At 39.6% G+C, this 22,756-nt stretch overlaps 1 protein-coding gene across 1 annotated transcript; it reads right to left on the minus strand.

Annotated features, from left to right (window-relative positions):
- Window positions 1–214: 214 nt before the first annotated feature.
- Window positions 215–14,099, minus strand: TNFSF10 (TNF superfamily member 10). Its single transcript, XM_090273985.1, has 5 exons — window positions 13,934–14,099; window positions 8,773–8,910; window positions 5,959–6,001; window positions 2,302–2,406; window positions 215–654 (listed from the first exon to the last, which is right to left on the minus strand). The coding sequence occupies exons 1-5, from the start codon at window positions 14,063–14,065 to the stop codon at window positions 215–217; spliced, it is 858 nt and encodes a 285-aa protein (XP_090130111.1). The 5' UTR covers window positions 14,066–14,099.
- Window positions 14,100–22,756: the final 8,657 nt, after the last annotated feature.

A 22,756-nucleotide genomic window follows, 5' to 3' on the forward strand; every position in this document is an offset into this window, starting at 1 on the left:
GGTAGAATGCTAAAATGTCTTTTAGCAATTTCACTTTTTTTGTAATAAGTCAATCACTTCTCAGAGATTATTAAAAACACATGTGTTGCAGAGTCTTCTCATTGTGGCTTCTTTGCTCAGGCTGCCTTACTTTGTCAGATATGGTAGAATATCATCCTGAAGTGAAGGGTCACTTTGAGAGCACTGTTTTTTGTTTTTTTTCTTTGCAGATCATCTAGCCAATTAAAAAGGCCCCGAAAAAACTGGCTTCTTGGTCCATGTCTATCAATTGCTCATTAGTTACAGATACAAAAATTCTGTCATTTTCTTGAAGCTCAAATATTCCACCTTGATAGATGGAATAGAGTCCATATTCTGAATCTTTAGACCAACAACTATTTCTAGCACTTTTCATCAGCAGTACAGGGTCAGGGTAGGCTGTGGATTTGTAAATATACTGCACCATTTGTTTGTTTTTCTTTCTGTTTTGTACTGTTGAAACATCCTCAGGTTCCTGAAATCGAAAGTATGTTTGGGAATAGATATAATAAAGCCCCGTTTGGTGGATAATTAGCTCTCCATTTCTCAGGTGCAAATTATTCAAGAATGAATGTCCTTTTCTTGATGACTCCCAGGAGGTTATTTTATGGCCCAAAACATTTTCATTCTTGGAGTCTGGATGAAAGTTAGAGAGAAAAAAGTTAACAAATGGGAGTTTGGAGCAAAACAAGACATGTCTAATAGCTGTGGCTAGCCTATTTTTTTGGTTGGTGTTGCAAAGGATTTCAATCAAATATAACACTTCTTGTGTCTCAAAATTTACAAGGATTTGAAATTCTGGTCATATAGAAATCTGAGGGCTTCTGTGTTGTTGGGACCTGTTGGGAGAGTTCCTTATTTTTCTGTACCTTGTTCACCAGTTATGCCACACCTGCTGCACTTATCTCTGTAAACAGTAGTGTGGGGCATGGTCCATTCAGATGGTACTCTTCACTCTTGGGCAGAACTCTCCTGAACCCCTGCCTCCCTTGCTGCACTGTGAGCTCAAATGAAGAGCATGTAAGGAAAATGAAAGAAACATATCTACTTCCTTAAGCCTAGAGCTCAGAACTCCTTGCTATTTCTTTGGATCTCTTTGGATTCCTGACTTGGTCTTTCTCAGCCATCAAAGGCACCATCCAAACAGAAGGCATCTCTAGTCCCCAATATGACAGAGCACAAGGTTTAGCAAAGAGATCTCTGATTTAAAGATCTTCAGATCCTTGGATCTTTAAGTCCTAAAGACTGAATGAAAAAGGGCCCTAACAAAATATATTTATTTAAACTCTGGGCTTACCTCCATGATTGAAACAAAATTTAGTTTTTCAAGAGTTTAAAATAACTATCATATTTGTTGATAAGTAGCAAACAGTAATGTCTCAATAATGATATCACTCATAAGCAGAACATATTACTCATTTATAAAAAATGAGTTCTGAAATATCAGGAGGGCAAACGCCTAGACATATTCAAAACAACAACCCCCCCCAAACACCCCAATAACTTTTTCATCTGTTAACTGATGCCTGAAATTTCTTTAACTTGGGACAAAACCTTTCACAGTAATAAAAGTGCTGACTTAGTAAGTACTTAAAATATACCATGCATTTTGTGTGTGCTAATCTCTACTGTTTTGTGAGTTAAAGGTTATCTGTATTTTGTATAAGAAACTGAAGCTTGATTAGGTTAAGTAATTTGCTCAAATCATACGTCTAGGTAAGGAGGAGCTGGGATTCCAACGTGGGTATTTCAAATGTAAGCCCCATGCACTTAACTGCAGCACTCTGTGGACACCTGCTCTACATTAAAAAGTAGGTTTAACACATTTGGATAAACTATGTGAAACTGAAATTCTGTAAGTAATAATTAGTCAAATATTGGCAACTTCCTATGGTTCAACCTATATAAATGTCACAAGGAGTGCTTAGTGACTCATGGTGAAACTAAATGACTGATTTAGAACTTTGAAGAGGAAGGAGATTTGATAAAAATGAGAAAGAAAAATTACTTTAAAGAAGGAAAAAGGAAAAATGAGGACATGGGAAACACAGAGACAAAGTTTTCCCACTTTATACTTTTCCTGGGGCCAGTGTTGTCACAGCAGTAATTGAGCTATTTGTCTTGTAATCTTGCTTAGGAAAAGAGTCATCTGAGACCTGATTAGTCCTGAGCATTTTGTAGATAGTTATATATACACTTCAGGTACAAGTGGAAAGAATAAATTAGTGGGAATAAATTTGTCCATTGTCTTTCTTTATACCATATATTCGTTGTTTCTCTTACTTGGAACTGGGGATGTGCTTCTTCTCTGTTTGGCCCCCGTTATGTGAGCCGCTACTCTGTGAACTCCTCTTCCTCTCACTAGCTGAGGACTGTTTTGTTGTCTTTCTAAAAAAGAGAAATGACAAAGAATCATCAGCACTTGTCCAACTACCACTCAAATATCACATTGCTGTTATAATCAGACATTGTGAGCACACAGGGCTTCCAAAGTTGATTATATGATTTCATAAAAAACAGCTTATATTTTAGTATGATGATCACTCTACTTCAATTTATGTTTAATTTGAAAAGTACTTTAGATGAGAAGAATAAGCAGTAATTTGGTTTATAACTTATTAGCATCTCAGAAGTGATTACAAATTACTTTGCAAATATAACAAAGTAAAGATCATGGCGCTTTTCCAAAAATATCCAAACAAACAAACAAACAAAAATCTGTGGACCTGCAATAAGCTTGCTGAGTCATTTAAAGTGCACAAATAGTCTTGGCTGGTGTGGCTCAGTTGGTTGGAACATTGTTCCACAAAGCAAAAGGTCGCCAGTTCGATTCCTGGTCAGAGCACATGCCTGAGTTTCGGGTTCCGTCCCCAGTCGGGGCGCATAAGAGAGGCAATAATCGATGTTTCTTTCTCACATCAACATTTCTCTCCCTCTCTTTCTCACTCTCTTCCCCTCTCTCTAAAAATAAATAAATAAAGTGCATGAATAACCAGGTATTGATAAATTTCTATGTTGAGTTGCATATGGAAACAGAATGATCCCAGTTTCATAACCTCTATTTTTCCCTCTTTGTCAGCTACTAGTGATTCTAAAGGAGTAGCAGTGATAAATTGTTCATATGTGCCACAAGCTGGTATCCAACCGTAATTCCCCCCCACCTTCCGAAAGGAACGTGAATTGACATAGTGTTCACAATAATGAGAACATGAGTTTATAAATTGCTGATTCATTAGATCATAACAAACAACTTCCTGACCACCATCAAAGTACTTTGGAGCAGCCTTAAAAAATACAGATTCAACAAATACTCGTTCGAAAAATCTACTCAAACTTCCGAAGTGTATTTGGTTTTTAAAATAAATTGCATTATTGCATTCTTTTATCAAGCAAATATTACCAGGAACAAGGCACTGCACTCTGTCCTGTGGGGGCAGCCAAGAGTAATTGCTTATTACACTGACTGAGCCCTCAGAGGACATAAACAGTCTTTTCGGGAAGATATGGATTAGAAAGTGAAATTTCACCCATTAGAAATTGAAATAAAGGGGGATGGCTCTTGAGAGGTGGGAAAGATTCCTATTTATTGGAAAGCTGAGGTCGGGAGAATTTGTGCTAAAACTCTTTTATTCACTTACTCCGACAAACCAAAGTGCCCATCACATCTAAGACAGGCACTGTTTCAGGGACAAAACAAAAGAATTATAAACAAACAAGTGCAAGAAAATCTTTGAGGTGTGAGGATAATTATCTTAACAGGGTGAGGATGGGTGGGCTTTGGGCCAACCAGGATAGGAAAAGGCCCACAGCAAGCTGCACAAAGCATTCCTGGGACACTGGCAGGACAGGAGTTCATTTCAGGTTTGAATGATGAGCTGAAGTATTGAGGGTTTGAATGCTAGGCTAAGAGATTTGGGTTTTATAGGGTATGGGAAGACTCTGAAAGGTTTTGGTCAGGGAAGTGAAGAGATATGTTTTGTGCTTTAGGCCTATCTATCAGATAAGGTTTGATGGATAGAAGGTGAGAGGGCTAGAGACTAGCAAGTTAGCAGACTGTGATGCCAGAACTGAGAACAGTAGGCATTAAACTAGGCTAGTAGTAGAGGGACTAAGACGGGGTGATAAAATTCCATAGGGGGTAAAATGAGTGGGAAATGAGAATCTCTTCTCGATTGTTACCTGTTCAGGATGATTGGACATATTTATGGACTGAAGACCAAACATGGCATGAGGATGCATAGTCAATTACATATTGTTCTCAGGGTGCTCAGCTTTCAAGGTTGATGTGTCCATTTATTTGTAAACTCCATTGTTAAATAATTCATAATGTCCTGCCTATCCCTAGACCTTAACACTTTGTTTTTAAGTATTGAATAACAGAATCCAATTACAAATATCTTGCATTAGAAGTCATGGCAAGGATATGGGAAAGCCAAAATTTGAAAAGCACGTTCTAAAGATAGGAAATGTTCAACTGTCTATAGCAAACACCTCCGAGAAAAGAAACTTGTAAATATGTATATTTGGGTGTCACGGATACATTCTGGTATGCTGAGAGGCACAAGATTTCTACACCTTATTGGGATGAGTAAAAAAGATAAAATTTCTCCCAACACTGAAAATAACACCTACATCTACTGTAGATCACAGATCTGGTGTATCTCATCAGAAGAGGTGGAGTGCTTAATACTCTTACCACTTTTGCCTTCAGGGAAGTGATCAGAAAAGATGCTTAGACCCTGAGACAAGGTCTTGTCCTCTCTGCTGGGTTGGTGTGCGCCAGAACTGAAAGTCTCCAGTGTATGTACTTAGGTTTGTATGACCATTAGTAGGGGAAAATGGGGCTATAGTGAGCCAAATACAAAGAAGTGGTAAATTTAATTCTGTAATTTTATTTATGTATTTATTAAATAGAAAATATGTATTAAGAACCTTCTCTGTAGAGAGACAGATGGTATTGGCGCATTGGAAATGCACTAACTGCCACTGAATTGTGCTCTTTAAATGGTTAATTTTATATTATGAAAATTGTATCTTAATCAAAATACACACCTGCAGAAGACAGTACTGATAAGGGTGGGGGACCTATTAGGTTTGAGGTACAGGGTTAGGTGCTAGGTATAGAGAGGTGACAGAAACAGATACGTCCTCCATCTCTGTGGCTGTCTAATCTAGGAAGGAATCAGACAAAACACAGATTTAAAAAAGGTATAAAAATGAAAGGAAATAAACAAGGGAAGTATAATAGAAATAACAGGATGTTGGGGAACTTAGAAAGATGACCAGGAAGGTCTGTCAATTAGTTGATGAGGGAGGAGGATGAAAAGGAGCCAGTTTTGTAAAAAGCTAGAAGTGAAAGAAGCCAGATGGCGGCCCCAGAAAGCCAGACTGGGCAATAGCACTGAAGGGGGTGTGGGTCACGAACAGGAAGATGATTCTGGCATGGGGACCACAGGATGAGAACTGTGGGCAGGTAGATAGATTGTTGGGAAAGGGGTGAGGGAGGAAGGGGTTTCTGCATAAAGCAAGGCATGTGGCCTGTGGTGGTCAGAAGCAGACAAGATGGATAATTTCGGGGCCCTTATTTATCTTACTTCTGGCCATGTTCTAGAAAGCATTTAGATGGCTTATTTACAGCACATTAGAAGGTTAAAAAAGTGACTGAGGAAATTGAGGTGAAAGGAAAATCCATGTTGGAAAAATAATATTCAGCTGAAATAAAGGTGGGCCATAAGTGGGCTGCAGATTTGGTTCTGAGCTTCTCAACTGCCAATGCAAAAAAGGAAATAAAATCAAGTAGCTTGAAACACCGAGCAGCAGATCCAAGGTGGGATGTGTGGATGGGAGCAGAGTGAAAGAGGACAGAGAGTCGTTCACCCTGCCATGAAGTTGAAAGTTAATAGTAGAAAGTTAATATAACAACAACAACAAAAATACTACCTGGAACTGTAGACATGGTTTCCTCATAGGTTCTCAAAATCATCTGTAAATAGTATTGAATAAAGGTTGTTAATTTCCCTAAAAAATTTAAACTGACTATAAAATGTCTACAGCCCTTTTTGCTGATGCCTAACAGATTTCCACATAGCATACCAACCTAGGAAGCTTTAAGTTGCTCAAGCATAGACTTTGTGCGAGGTAGGGTGTGAGCTGGGGTCAATACAGAGGCAGCCATCCCCACAGGCTGATCGGGAGTGGACCTCTGTCTGGGAAGGTTCTGTTTCTGGGTAATGTCTTTGAAAGTCCCCACCTGGAGCAGCATAGGAGGAAGGAGCCATCTGCTAAAGTTAGGTCGGCCTAATCTTCCCTAGACCTCCTTGAGGCTGATGGATGTGGCAGACATGTCACCACACTTTCTCTATGTGGAGTGTATGTGTGTGTGCATGCATGCATATGTATGCCCATGTCATCTGTGTAATAGAGTCCAGGGGTCTTAAATTATTGGACAGACCCAAGGTTTATGGTGTAAGGCACACTTTCCCGCTCTCTGGATGCCCAGAGACATACACAGCCCAAGGTGAGGTGTGGCCTGGCCATATCATGTCATTCTCTCATTTCTGAGAATGTGGCTGAGCATTCTTAAATGTATTTTACTAAGTTCCCATACCTTTACTAAAAATCTAGTAGTATCCTCTTTGTACTAACTAGTGGAAAAAAGCAGCAAGAAAGAATAAAAACTAAGACTTTCAATGAACTATGAAGACCCTGTCTTGGCTCATTCATAGCTTCCTAATTCTCCTACATTCCGTCCTGTCATCCCCAGAGACTTTGCCCATTACTGCCCTCCTTTCCTGTCACTCTTGTTAATTTTGCAACTACCCAAAACTCCCCTCCTCTGTACTCCCATCTCAAATCAGAAGCTCCCTGCTTTTCTATCTGCATTAATCCCTGACTCCAGATAATGGGTGGACTGCCTATGGTCCGGTGGCACTGGTGTATCAGAAGGGAAAGCAAGAGGTGGCCTCAGAATATTCTCTCTCTCTCTCTCTCTCTCTCTCTCTCTCTCTCTCTCTCTCTCTCTCATCTCTCATTCTGGGACAGAAAGGAAGGAAGAAGGAGGAGTAGCATACCACAATAATTATAGTATGGCCAGATGACCTGATTCAAAATTGTTCATTACTAGCTCTGGGAAACCTTTTCTCAAGTCATTTAACTGATGTAAATGCGAACTTCATCTATTTAAAAGAACAAGAAGAAGGAGAAGAAGGAGAAGGAGAAGGAGAAGAAGAAAATGAGTTCTTCACACAGCTTTGTGAAAATTAAGGGAAATAATATATACAATGGTTGTAGGATGTTTACTGGAAATTGTCTGTTTAATTAATAATGCCTGGAATAAAAGGGAAACTCCTTTCCCCCCACACTCTCACCCCTACTCTGTGTCCTCTCCTGGCAGCTTCTCTATTCTAGTGAGTGGCAGGATGTGGGAATGGGAGAGAGAGGGAGAATAGCAGGAAAGAGATACATAAATCCATCCCTGCCACTTCTCTTATCTTCCCACTCCCAGCTCCAGCATCCAGTTCCCCCCTCCTGCCTCAATTCCCAAAGCTGTGGGTTTGCCAACCCCTTAACCCCAGGGGCTGTGGAGTCCCATTCCTAAATTCCTCAGGACCCTTCCCCAACCAGGGGCCTTTCCTGGTCCTTGTCACTTGGGGTGATAAAGTCACAGTTGCTTCAGTGCAGCATGTGCGCAGCGGGAGCCCTGCCCCAGCCACACCTCCAGGGTGGTCACACAGCACAGGGGTTTCCAGGACTCTCAGGTGGAAGCCTAATTTGATTTCTTGTAGAAATAGCATCATGGATGATGTCTGGGCTCTATGGTGAGGACTGTTTGGGTTAATAAATTCGATCCCAAACCACCAACAAAACACTGATTCTATGAAAAGCCAGACTGAGCACCAAACAATGGACTTGAGATCCTGTCATTAAAACGCATCCTCCTCCTATGCCAGGAATGTCCCTGGTACTTTTTAAAAACAATCACGGTGCTTTCTGCTTTACAGAGTATTTTCATATCTGTGTTGTCATCTGACTTTTCTGAGTAGGCAGAAGATAAATATTACTAATTACTATCTTATAAAGAGCGAAAAGCCCTAGATAAGGAACTTGATTTGACATGTCACATTGGCGAAAGCAAAATTATATAATCATATTTAGTGAAATAAACTGTGAGCTAACATCACGTTCCTGCTAGAGATTCTGTTTAAGCAGCTTCCATAACAGGTAATACTCTAACCTGTCATTTAATAACTATAAATTGAGATGTTACCACCTTCCGTTTCTCAAAGTATCTCTTTCTTCTCTCTTCCTTTCCTCTTTCTTCGTTTCTATATGTATAGAAGTAAATATATGTTTTCAGATATCAACATGTGAGAAAAATATAGAATACCATTATTTGGCCTCTTTTGCCTTCAGCATAAAAAAAAGCACACACAACCTTTATGGTTGTGTGACCTTGAGCATATTGCTCTGTCTGGGCCTCAGTTTCCACAAGTAAGATAAAAACATTCAACTAGATGGGGAGGCTGTCTGGAGTAGAGGCATAAACCCTAGACCAGGAGTCAACTAGGGCCCACTGTTTGATGTTGTTCCACAGTTTTCTAGTTCTCTGACTTTAGAGAAAAATCACTTAACCACTCTGGGCCTCAGCTTCTCCTTTTGCAAAATGAGGAGTCTAGACGTGATGATCTTAAATATTCTTTCTCCTCTGATTGACCTTCCGTGCTGGCTGGTGAAGTCATCTGATAGATCACCTACCTTTCTAATGAAATGACGTAGTTGCCACTTTACTTGCCAGCAGGGGCTGTTCATATTTTCATCATCATAGGGGTCCCAGAGGCCATCATCATCCTTCAAAAAGCAAGCAATGGCACTTTTGGAAAACTTGTCCTGCACCTAGGATGAGATGGAATATAACACAATATTATTCACAGGTGCTTTTTATATTTGTTAATTTAGAAGTTAAAACTACAGAAACTGATGACCGATTCAGAGCCGTCTTGGTACCCGGGATAAGCTGATGGCTAAAATTAAAGTCAGCATGCTGTCCTTTGTCCTTTGAATAAAAGTAAGCAGTTGGATATGGTGGAAATGTTACAGGTGTGGGCCAGGCATTCTGAGTCACAGTGCTCTTGACGGCCCCTGCCATTAATCAGCTGTGTGTCCCTCAACAAATAGCTGCATCTCTTCTGTGTCTGTTCTTTGAGTTTTGAACCGTGGTGATCATTGAGGTCCCTTCCAGTTCTAACATAGTGTGGATCCCGTTGTAAAGCTAGAAACCAACCCAAGTACAAAGTAGGCAGTAGAGTCTGTTTAAATTTAAGGATGCTAAATGAAAAATTAGCCAAACCATTCAGGGTTCAGGCAATGTTCTGCTACTTGGTCTGAGCTCTGGCCGAGTAGACCAGTTATCGTTGTGATTTCTGCTTCTCTTGGATGACAGGGCCTAGATCACACTGCCACTAAAAATCTGAATGCTGCCTCACTCAATATCCACACTAACTAGGGATCTGTTTACCTGCAGAGATTTGAAACACCACTTGAAGTTTTACTATCTCATCCTGCTTGAGAATAAACACTTAAAATGGCCATATCATTGTTGTCAGCAAAGTCCTTGCTTGATGTAAACACACGTGCCCTCTACACACATGTATGCAAGCACACATACTCACACACGCACACATATCTCCCTAACCATCCAGAGCAGAAGTCTGATTACTGGTTAATCTTACAAGAAAAACAGGAAGTTCACTCAAGGTCAAAGGTTTATTTTCTTCAGTTTTGTTTTCATTTTTAACAATTGAGACTAAGGAGATGTTATTTCCTTATACAAATCTCCTTGATTGCCTTTCTCTGGGGAAGTAAATGGGAAAATGGCCATTTTATTGGCTATTTGAACTAGAAGGACTCCACAGTATGATGGAAGGATCAAACTTAAGAATAACGTGCTCTTTCCTATAGAAAGACAATATCATTCCAAATCCAAGTAACTTCACTGCTTGTGAGAGGTCCCAGCCAGACCCATGCAGTTCTGTACTTATCCAAGTGCCCTGTGGACATTTGATCAAGGTCCCTCAAGTGCAAAAGTATAAACCTGAGTTAATTAGTTCCTTCTGCACCCTCTGGCATAGAACATTCATTTACTTTTAAATGTTTATTTTCATTCATTAGTTATTTAATTACCAGAGTCAAACATTCTCCTGGTCAATGTAGTGGAGGTGACAGCTGGGGCCACCTGAGTTGAGACTTGACTGGCAATGGAGTTAGACAGCATTTCTTGGCCCCTGCCTACCCCACACTCTTCTATTGTAGACATGTGGTGACATCTGCAATTTATGTGGGAACTGAAAAGTCTTTCCTTTAGAAATATGAGAACTTTTCTAGCAAACTGTGGGGGAGGATCAGGGAGGAAGATCTGGATTCAAACACAAGGCTGAGGGTGGTTCCAGGGAGAACAAATTGATTTGACACGATCCCAGAGTAATCAATATGGGTGTACCTTGATCAGGCACTGATCTGTTGAAACTAAATAAACAGGCTCATGAACTTCTATAACTTGATGGGCAAAAAAATGTATGTAACACAGAAGGGAGAGAGCAATTTGACCTCTTACTTCACAGCAGTTGGAAGCTGTCAAGCATGGGAGGCTAGGGTGAAGGGCAGGAAAAGGCTGGCTTGAGAGCTGCTTGGGATCAGGAAATACTGTTAGTTGAGAAAGGAAGTGGAGTTGGAGAGGGTGGGTTTGGAGCAGGGGCCAGAAGCTGGGGTCAGCTGCTGGTTAGTTACTCTGGATGTCCGCCAGCGATTTTTCAAAGACTTGCTGTCTGGGAGGGAGACCCTTGAAAGTTAAGTACATCCTAGGTATACATGGGAGGGAGGTTGACAAGCTAATGTGACACTGTTGCTACCTTAAATTCAATGAAGCCTAGAAACATTGAGGATACGCAGGCAACCTAGAAAATATGCAAAAGTAAATAATATTTTTCTAAAAGCAAAAAACCACTAAATCATCTAATTCCACTTCCTAGTTAACTTGTAGATGATCTTATCTTGTGTACAGGGTTGAGATAAGACAACGTGTGGGCAATTTTGTGTTGTTTTCTCTTAAGACTATATAAAAATGTCATGTTCTTTAAATCTGTATGAAAATCATATATGGATAGCATAGATATTTTTATGACATTCACTGTAGAAAATTTATAAAATATAGAAAAATAAAAAGGGAAAAAAGCACCCTACCTTGCCCCTACAATCTAGAGATTACAACTGCCAACATTTTGGTGTTTCTTCTTCTAGACATTTTTATGCCTAAATATTGACTTCTGAATAATAGAAATCCAGAAAGAAAGCCCCAACCATATTTCTAATCCCCATGCTTCTTGTATTATCATTTTTTATAATTTCTTCTACAGCCCTTGCCTAGTGCTGATAACTGGACACATGGGGAAGAAGGATACTGTGGCTATTTCAAAAATGAATAATGATTATTAATGCAGTGTGTTTACCTCATCCCTTCCTTTCCAAATCCTTTCCACCTCAAAGTATGAGTTTTAATCTGTACATCTCAGGCTGGGGCTTTTCTCTCGCTAACCACCCCTGCGTGTTGTGGGCAAGAGGATGTGTGTGCTATTTTCATTTGCACGCCTTTATATGATTGTTATGAGGATGGAATAGGGTAACACTTTGCAAAGCTTCTATCTAGAACATGTTATATGCTCAGTATCTGTTAATGTTCCTCCCTTTCTGGCACTCTCAATGAATTTTTCTGCATGCCTATGCATATATGTACACATATGTGCTATGCAATCAAGAAAAATGTACAAGTAGGGAGAGGTTAAGCTTTATTTGAAATTTCCATTTTTATAGTAGAATTAAAAAAAAAACTTGGTCATATATAGACAATTGCATGGGTCAGCTCAGTAAAGAACTGGTTAATTCAGTCTTAAAATTAGACTAACTTGTAATGTAAGCAGATTCAGGGGTCCACTTGTGTTTTGGGAGACAGGTTCACCCTGTTTATGTTGCAAAACTAACAAAGGCTAGACGTGCTGGCTCCCAATTGATAAACACAGCAGTAGTAGTCCAGCCTCTTATACAAACTTAGAACTAAAGACATGATTATAATTACATTTTTGTCTCTTACAAATATACAGGCTCTTCTAAATGCGCCTTCCAATATAACTGACTGGTCATCTCATGTAGCCATCATTTTCATAATTACCTAGAATTCAAACAAGAGTCTACTTCATTCATTTCCAATCAACTGAAATAACCAAATTTATACTCCACAGGGTATACAAACTGCATTTGCTTAACAGATAACCCCACTATGGCTTTTGTGCAATTTATATTTTTCTGAGACCGTTAGCCATGCATTTTCTAGCCAGCTGGAAGATTTAATGTCACCTTATCATAATGTAGCAGGGCACAGTGTGCATGGCAGGGTGCAAATATGATAACCCTGAGGACACCCTGCAGTGGATGGATGAGCATTTACCCAGGTGCCTGAAGACTTGGCCCAGCTCTGCTTCCAAAGACCTGTTTGAATTTCAGTAAGTCATTTCTCTGGGGGTCTCTAGTCTCCTCATCTATAAAACAGGGGGTGTTCCAAGTTCCTTACAGCTTACAGTTCTTGATAGTATACAATTACTCAAAATATATATAAGAACCCGAAAGTTTGAGTTGGTTTATTTTCAGCAGTTTTGCATTTATGGTTCGAAAAGTTTTATATAGTTGAAAAATACACAAATTAAAACGACACTGTCTTTTTTTCTTCCCTCTGTGAGGTGTATGTGGATTCATACCTGGACTGTCCATAAACATAGAATGGTAGTTTTATTTTCAATTATTTTATGATGAACAGTAAAATGTGAGTTCAGCTGACAGCCACTATATCACAGACTTTCCCCATTGCATGCCTGTGGCTACGGAAGAATAGGCAGAATGCTAGTCTTTTATAGTCTCATGATGATCAACACACAAACACCACAGACCTAAAACCAAAACATATTTCAAAGATCTGATCTGTCTCTACTCTATGTCTTGGAGGAAAAAAGAGAAATCTGAGGACATCTCAAGGCTCAGTTCTGATTTCAATTCAATGTATATTATTCTACCTGCTAACTTTTGAAAGCCTGACCTGTCTGTGTGAAACCTTTTCACCTAATAATTTAAGACATTTAAAAGAAGGGTGTGAGGAAGAATCTGGCATTGGTTAACGGCCCTGAAGCCAGAGGATAAGGAAACAATCTGTAAGAGAGCATTCCTGTCTGGGCAGAACCCAGGTCTAGTTACCTGTAAATCAGCCTGAAAACTCACTGGAATTAGCCACACCCAAAAACATAAAACAATTACTGTTAGTGTTTTAGAGCCTGGTTTGATTTGAGTTCCGTCTCTACTCTGTTCCCTGTGTACTAGTGATATCATCACATTTATGAAGGTTGGCTATTCATTCAACTAGTATTTAGTAAACCCAGCTATGTGGGAGCTTTTGTATTAGCCCTCAGAGGAGTGCTGGTGAGCAAAAGACACAGTCCTGCTCTGATGCAGCTACTCTGACTCTCAAGAATTAGAGTCAAGACCTAGAAAACATTTAGCAGAAAGCACTCAGTGAATAGTAGCAATTGCTCATATAAAAGTACATACACTGTTGAAGACAAAAAACTGTGGCCTGTGCCTATTAGTAACTGGCGGGGCCAGTTCTGCAACCGCAGCTTTCCACACAATGCCATGCACTTACACCTTGATAAAATTCTCAGTAACTGTCCATGCATATTAGCAGTTAGGGTCCGCAGGCAGAGAAAGGGAACGTTTTCTTCACTGTAAAGTTTTCAAACAGAAGCAAATAGAGAGGCAAAGAAGAGGCAAGTAACCCGAGGGTGCAGACGGAGCCTGTCCGCCCCGTATGCATTGTACCGACCTGCTTCAGCTCGTTGGTGAAGTACATGTAAGTCACGGTCACACAGACGGACTGCAGAAGCACAGTAAAGATCAGAACCAGCACGCAGTTCAGTCCGGAACTGGGGCTCCCTGGGCTCTGCAGCGCAGCCATGGCCTCTCAGGTTCAGACTGCTGTTTGCAGAGTCTGCCACGCAGCAGCTGTTAAGCAACCAACAAATCAGGAAGATGGGTGGAGCTCTCCAGTTTCTTGAAAAAAGCAATGAAACTGAAAACTGAAACAACATTCTGGGGCAGTCCCAAAGTACTCTAGTATTCCATAGCAATGGAAAAGTATTTGAAGCCCCCCAAATAGGTGAGGCTTAAGTCAAACAGCTCTTTCCCTGTCACTCAAGGCCTTGTGGGGTCCTGCAGGTGTGCAGCGGCCCCGCTGTGCCAAATCCTAGGTTCCCACATTAATCTCGCCCTAGCAGCCTGTCGCTGGGAACACACCACAGATCTGCCCACAGTCTGAGGCTGCTCTGGTCCAGAGATGCTAGCTGCATTTAAAAAATCATCCTTTATCATCTATCCCCTCCCAGCAGCTCAGCAGCCAGTGAATACAGTATTCCCTCACTTTTCGCGGGTGTTACATTCTAGACACCCCCCCCCCCCCGCGATAGGTGAAAATCCACGAAGTAGGAACCTTATATTTATTTTAGTATTTATATATATTTTAAGGCTTTATAAACCCTTCCCACACACTTATAAACCATTCCAAGTTCCTTCTTAACCTTTCCCACTCCCTTATTAACATTTTCACACTTTTATAAACACTACTTATGTTCTTAAACATATTTTATACTCTTAAACCTACATAACATTAACAACATACGTATACAGTACTGCAAAAACCTGCGATATAGTGAAAAATTCGCGAAAAATAATTAAATATAGTATTTTTAAAAATCCAGCGATACAGTGAGGCTGCGATAAGTGAACCGCGATATAGAGAGGGACTACTGTACTTAGCTTGTTTCTATGTCATGGCTCAGGGATGTTAATTTACCCTGCCTGAGGTCACACAGTTAATTACCCTCAGAGCCAGGATCCGGCCCAGGATCTCGCCCAGGATCCCCTAGCTACATGCTTAAGAGGTTATCTGTAAGGTCACTATCTTTTGTTCATCATTTCCGGACTCATTCCAGATTCATTGAGTCACAGGGTGGGACAGTGGGCTGAGAAATCTGTATTTTTTTTTAGCAAACACAATTTCTTTGGAACCTAAAGTTTGGGTCAGTCAGGCCTTAGTGGTCACCACTGAATCATCACTTTCTGCCCTGGCCTTCTAGCTATGTGTCAATCAACTGTTTACATTTAATAAACTATTTTTTAAATCGCAATTTTTGCCTCTGTCAAAATGCCAGATTTTAAAATATAAGCTCCTCTTGGACAAGGTGAATTGGAAAGGTGGCTTTTTTCCTCTTAAAAGTTTTAGACATTATGTAAATCTCACACTTTTCAAAAATAGTTACTCTTTAAATCCTGGAGTGAATGAATTTTTAAAATCATGAGAAGGATGAGTGAGATAACTAGAATGCACCAGACAAATGGCAAAGATAGAGGTGAGAAGGCCAAAGGACACTGCACTAATCCCTGTTATAAGCCATAAATAGAAATACAGCTATGGTACATATTAAAGATGGGAGACAGCACCGAAGCAATGTGAAATGTGAAGGAAGTCAACCTCCAGACCTTGGCGGCAAAGAGGAAAATGAAAATGAACTATGGAGGATGAAGAGGCCCAATTTGTGGTCAGGTCAACAGAGAAGGCAATGGGTATGGAGGCTTGGGGAGATGATAAGATTTGGGGAAGGCCCAGCCCCCTCTCTCTTTTGAGGGTCCAAATGTATTAAAATGTGAATAAAAGTCTGCATAGGGTTTTACAAATTGTGGTATATTTTAAATGGTAATTGTAGTGAATTAACGCTTTTAATAGAAGAAAATAGAAGGATTGTATGTCCATGGAGAGGACATCGTGTTCCCCTTGGGGTCCTTTGTAAATGTGAAGTCCAAGGCCAACAGCTTCTCTGGATACTATGAGTCCTCGCGCAGGCCCGGGAAGGAGGAGTCCTGCTCCCCTGTGCCAGGAAGAACTTGCCAAATCCTTGAAGTAGATATGAAGAAGATTATGGCCCTCCACTGCTTAAAACTCACCAAAATCTTCCTTTTGCCCTCAAACAAAATCTAAATCCTTTACCATGGTCTGTAGGGCCTTACCTGCCTATGTGGAAATTTCTTTAAAAAGTCCATTATTTCACTCATTTAATTTTGCAAAGGGTTAATTCCATTTGCCTTTAGTTAGAGGGGGAAAAGAAGAAGCTGTTGCTACTGCTAGTGTCCTATGAAGATCTATAAAGATTTTTTAAAATTTCTTTCTTACAGAAGGATTTTATTATAAGAGCTGTGATTTCCAGGTGGTCTCTCTTGGACTGACCCGCCACCATCGGGGCACTCACCTGTAATGTCAATAATAAATGGCATGTCCACATCTGTTAGTCCACTGGGTGTTTTTTGTTTGTTTGTTTGTTTGCTTTTGAATATCACAAACACTTAAGCAGCTCCTGGGTTTGGAGCTCCTGGGTTATAATTGGTGTTATGAACAGGAAATTCTGGAAAACACCCTCATTGAGTAGACTGCATGCATGTGATAACAGATTGGGTGGGGGAGGCCAGGGGGTAATCCTGGAAATAGTGGGGGTAATCCTGGGGTGGTGCTTCAGCACTGGGGGCATGCCTCCAACACTCCTGTGGGCCTTGCACAGGATCTGCGTGGGGGAAAAGGAAGAACAGATGAAGCAGAAGTAAGGCAGTTAGAGGGTAGCTTGAGTTAGAGAGAAAAATAAGGAGATGAGATCCTAAGGCTAGTCCTAGTCCCTTCTTGAAATTTTGCCTTTGCTTTAGATTTTGTTTTTGTTTCTGTTTTGGAAAGGGCAGCTTAGGTCTCATTTTAGACTAATTGGAGTTGTTTTGCTAAAGGCCTAGTAAACAGGGTAAGATTTATGAAATGTATTAATGAATTTGCCAATCCAAAAATACTAATCACTTATGTTTAAGTTGCAAAAAATATATGACTTCGGTAATAAAAGGTGTAAATTATGGCAATATATTTTTAAGGAAATAGAATTAAAAGTAGATTGTTCTAATTTCTGGATGAGTTAAAAAAAGACTAAGGAACTTGCAGAGGGATTGTGAGCAGAGAATAAAAAAGACAAGCAAATGAGGACAATTGTGTGCTTTCTCTACCCAAATTAGTAAGTCAGATAATGTAGATAATGTGTATAGTCTTTATGTGTTCAGTCTTCATGTGTATGGTCTTTATGTGATATGTGTTCATCTGTGTATTACATGCAGTGTGTTTTCTTTCTCTGGATAATATAATTAGGGTGTAATACTTTATTGGCCTAAAGAAAGTAAAAGCATATAAATTTAACAGGATTTTGTGGTCTGGACAAATTATTTGATGTGAAAACGGTTTTAAGTTTAATTAATGCCTTTTAAAGTTATTACCATAAAAATGTGTTATTTTACAAAAAGTTTATGTTATAATCTTTTAGTTGAGTTTGTTTGACAGCCATACCAAAGTTTAAATTTTAAACGACTTTTTAATTGAGAAATGACTTTAGGTTTTTCCGTTGAGACCCTGAAATACCTCAAATATTTGTTCTCCCTTTTTATGAAAGAGAAGTTTTGGAACTAATTAGGCCCATTTAATATGCTTAAAGTACATGTGAAGCTTTGTTAAATAAAGAAATGATTAGTATGTTCTATTTATATACATACATTTTTATTATTAAAGTAGATGTTCTAGAGATTAAATTCTGATTTACTTTCATTTGTAATTTTAGTTGTTATCTTAAAATGTTGTTGCAGGAAAGCAAATTCCTTTGTCAATTGCATTATATTCAACTCTGTAACCATGTCATTTTAAGTCTTGTCATTTATAAACAGTCATTGTTTTGCTCTAATGCATTTACAAAAATATATTGTGTCTTCAGAGGGGTTCATGGAGAGGACTCTGACTTGTTTTGGATTACATATTTCTGAGAGTGGATTTTTGGATCATACCTTTGAACTGAGTGAAGATTGCTGGAGCTCTGTGAAATGACTGGATTTTTAGAGGTGCTTGCAAATATTTAGGATAAAGATAAATTGATTATGGGGCATAATAAAGTAAAAATAATTGTAGTTTTTATAACCTTTTGTTGAAAAAATACTGCCAATTTTTAATCATTTATTTTTCAAACATAAAACTGTTTCTTAAAGCAAGTTGATAAAGTATAATTTTATAAGCAATATTGAAGCACTTATATTTTTCTCCCTGCCTGATCCCTCTGGAATTTGGAAGTTCTTAACAAGTATTATTTTTTTGTAGCAATATGTTTGCATAAATAGGAATTTCATTTATTCATAACAGGATGCATAAAGCCAATTTCCGATTGTGATTTTATCAACTAAGTCTTTGTCTGGAATCTCATGATCAAAGGAATCTTGTCTGGACTCTGGATGTCATCGGAAATCTGTAAGGAATTAAAATTGACTTTGACGTCAGTAAAAGCCACTTGGAGAAATGGCCAGTTACCTTACTTGGTCACATGGTTCATGGTAGTCTTTCCAGATAAGGAGTGAAGGTTACTTTTCTGAAAGATGTCATGGGAAGAACCTTAAGACATTTTGGAGACCTCAGAGCTTGAGAAACTCACCCAAATCTACAGGTATTGCAGGCTAAGTCTGATAGCAGCTGTGTGGCTTGGCTTCCCAGCCCTGAGTGGCTAATTAAAGCTCAATCTAGGAATTCTTTGTAATATTCCAGCAAAGTGGAATTAAGAAAGCCTATATGACCAATTGCTATTCCTGTTGTATTTATGCAAATAATCAGGCCAAATTGAAACTGGACTTAATACAGTGAATAAATTGGTCTTAATTTGGTTCTTTGATAAAAATGAGGGCAATTTTAGGGGAAAATTATATTACAATAAAATCTATTATACACAATTATGGAAAGTAGACTATAATCCAGTCAATTGTCTGTAAAATTTTATTTATCACCTATGAATTAGACTGGATCCTGAATTTCTCCAGTTTTCTTTCACACTATTGTTTCATTTTTCCTTCATCCTTTGATTTGGATTTATTGAGAACTACTGATGCAGTATCAATCATACAGAACTTGCCCGAGCATTTGATGATAACACCAGAGACATTTAAACTACAGTTAAATAGGATGTAAAAAACTGTCACTGCTTAATTTCATTCCAGCAAAGGTGTTATATTTGGGAGTCTCATCTGACACTCTTACAGACTCAGAAACTGGTTTAACCTTTGTGTTCTTTCTGTTTTCATAGAATGTATACTATTACCTTATTGATTTCTCTGTCAAATCCTTGGGGGTTGTCTGGTTAGATTCTGTGGAAACAGCACCTTCCCCCAAAGGGCAGAAATGCTGGCTGCTGTCAACAACTGCTCACACTGATGGGTTTGCACGGATTTCCCTAATGTGACCTCTGTTGACCTACCATGGTGGATTCACCTTGTGAGCCATACATGCTGAGACTGGCTGCAAGGCTGGAAGGCTTCTGACCCCTTCTTCAAACGGACACATGAGAAGATGTTTTTCATCATGAGAGAGCAGATTAACTACAACAAGCCATAGCTCACATATGCAGTTTGGGGTGGCATTTGGTGGCTGTCAGCATTACAGGTAGATGTACAACAGTCCATACCCCTATGTACTGAATGCTGAAACAGGACTGCAAATGAAACTGTGTAACCCATGGTGTAGATGCCAGCAACCTTGGACAAGAATATTATGGACTGACTGCTACAGATTATTGGTAGTGTTCCCTCCTCCTGGATCTCTTTGGCTTTTGTATGCACTTTTAGTTTTAGGGTGGAGCCTTTATTGTATCTGTGGTATGTGGATGCAAAGGGCCAACATGCTCACTGCACAGGTCACCTACCAGAAAAATTGATATGAAGGATGTGAGGTGGAAGAGCAATGTTGGGGTGGAGTGTGAGGTCAATACATGACTCTCCTACCACCTGCAATGAGAGCTGGCCAGAAGGAATGTGTGCTGTTTTGGAAATGGATTGTAACTCTCTTCTTATCTCCTTTCAAGAGCAGCTTCATGTCCTGTGACTGCTTCTTGACCTTTTCTTTCTGTACGCACACACTGAGGTAATGTAGCTTAGAGTCATGCATAGGACACGTGCCTCCTTTGTCTGGGACTCCTTAAAATGAATCTCAGAATAGAAGAGGTGCAGTGTCTCTTACACTGACCCATCACCATTGGTGCACTCCCCTGTATTGTGAGTAATAAGCAGCATGTTCACACACACACACACACACACACACACACACAAATAAACAAACAAAAAACCCCTGTGATTTCCAAAGCATTTGTAAATAGGGGACAAATCCCTTGTATTCCTTTAGAAGATTCACCTGGTGGCAGTTTGCCACCTTCATTCTGAATCTTCAGTTGTCCTGATAACTATTGGATTTCTAGCCTAATAATCATTCCTTTGAGTAGTGGAGGATGGATGGATGAGCAGAGGTGTTCAAACACATATCCAATCTTATATCTATTGTGTTATGGGTGAAAAGGAATAACTGATTAGATGAGTAAAGAAAACTTTCTGCTTCATTGTAGTGTAGGTAAAAAAGCAAAGTGTCACGGATATTTACTTATCTGGGAGTCAATAGATGTTCATTCTATTGTTATGTGGATGTGTATCTATAATATGTTGATGTTTATTTGTTCTGCTTTTTTTAGGGGTACAACTTTGACCGAGACATTTGCATTTTGCTGCTTTAGTTTCCTTATTTACCAAGCAATAGATTTACTAAGGAGTGCTTAAGACCCCTAGTAGCCCAATCATTTTATGACTCTATTGTGTCGTTACTTGGTCATATAGAGTTAATAGAAATTCATTTCTTTACCTGAGGGCAATGTGTCCAAGATTTCTTCTGACAAGAATTCATAGCTATAAGATAGAAACTACTACACCATCACCAGGCATTAACTAACACTTTGGTTTGGGGGCGAAAATAAGGACGGGATATAGGTGGATGCAGTAGATTTCATTATTGTTTCCAATTTCTCATCCTCCCTCTGTTCATGTGCTTTGCCATGTGCTTCATAGTTCATCTCACTAGAGAGTGTATTTCACTCCTTTACTGAGGGTGCACTTGGTTCTATAACTTGACCATTGGGATATTAGTGGACCTAACATGAGAAAGCTTGAATTATAATTGCACAGTTGGTCCTGCCCTCTTGACTGCCATCATTTCTTTAAGAAGACAAGCTCTAGGTAGTCCAAGAAGGATGACAGCTTCATGGAGCTGAGCTAAATTCAATCTACATTTTAGAGCCAAGGTCAACTGAAGAGAGCCTAGGTCAGCTGATTCTTGGACAAGTGAGCAAGAATAAATGCTTATTTAAATCTACTGAATTGTTGCCTACAGGGAATTATTGTGGCAACAGATAGCTGATAGAGCCTAGAATCATTCAGGATACTTTCAGCTGCAATTAACAGCTGAAAAGAGTAAAATTCCAATGGAGTCTTGAATGTGAAGCAACTGAAGTAAATTCAGACAAATTAAAACAGAAAAATCAATTTATTATAAAAGGATATTGAGTAGTTAGAATCTTGGTGGCAGTCACTGGAAACAGATTTGGAGCTACCCAATACCACGAACAACATCAAAATCTATCCACATAGTCATTCTGGTAACAATATAACTGCTATCACCACAGGTCACACAACTACAGGAGCCATCTACATGAGATGTCAGATGCTATTACTGGAACCAGTGTTTCTGAAAACTGAACACAGTGGTCTGTGGGCAAAATCCACAGGACAGAAATGCTCAGCCTCTGCCTCATGACACTTCATGATCCATCACAAGATTCTGTTTTTTGCACATGTTTATGCATCTGCTTGGTGGAGCCTAGATCATGTCAAACCCCAACTTCAATGGACAGTGGGAAGGTGAGTACCTGATATTTTCAGCTTCTCTAATGGGAAGTGGGATATACATAAAGTGGGGCACTCCTAACATAGGGAAGAGGTTGTGTGTTGGCCAGACAACCAAAGATAAATGCCCACTTCAAACAACAGGGAAGTTTGCAGCTCACATATCAGTACATCTAGACAAGATATGGGACAGGCATTCTTAGTTCTTGATCCTGGAAATTCAATGTCCTCCACTCAGGTTCTTTTTTTTTTCAACATCTTTCACAAGTTGGTTTAACCTTAAGGCTGCTCGCCTCAAAGTAATTTCTGAGGTCTGAATGTTTATGTCATCACCCCAATTCATCTGTTAACATCCCAACCCCCTAGATGATGGCATTTGAAGACAGGGTCTTTAGGAGGTGATCAGGTAATGAAGGTGAAAGAAAAGAAGATATTTCACAGAGAGGAGAGAGAATAGAAGAGAGGAGAGCCAAACTGGTGATTCTCAATCCAAGCTGCACAACCAAGTTATCCTATTAAAACACCAATTAAGGTCCAGTATCTTCTATGCCCACTGGGGCAGAAGCTGAGGAGCCAAGGCTCTGATGAACTCTGACCCCATGGGTGTTCCTGCCTCTGTAGGAGCTCTGTACCTGGGTCATGTGGGTGTCACCTCCATGACTATTCTGGCATTGCCCTAACAGTGGGTGCTCTGTGGTTGCCCCCACTTAAGAAGAGAACTCTCTTTAATCTATTCTATAAAGGTACTGATCGCACTTACGAGGACTCTGCCTTCATGACCCAATCACCTTCCAAAGGCCTCACCTCTTAATATTATCACACTGAG

Source organism: Furipterus horrens, unplaced genomic scaffold, assembly GCF_987537825.1.
Source record: "Furipterus horrens unplaced genomic scaffold, mFurHor1.1.pri manual_scaffold_1, whole genome shotgun sequence".
Lineage (NCBI taxonomy): Eukaryota > Metazoa > Chordata > Mammalia > Chiroptera > Furipteridae > Furipterus > Furipterus horrens.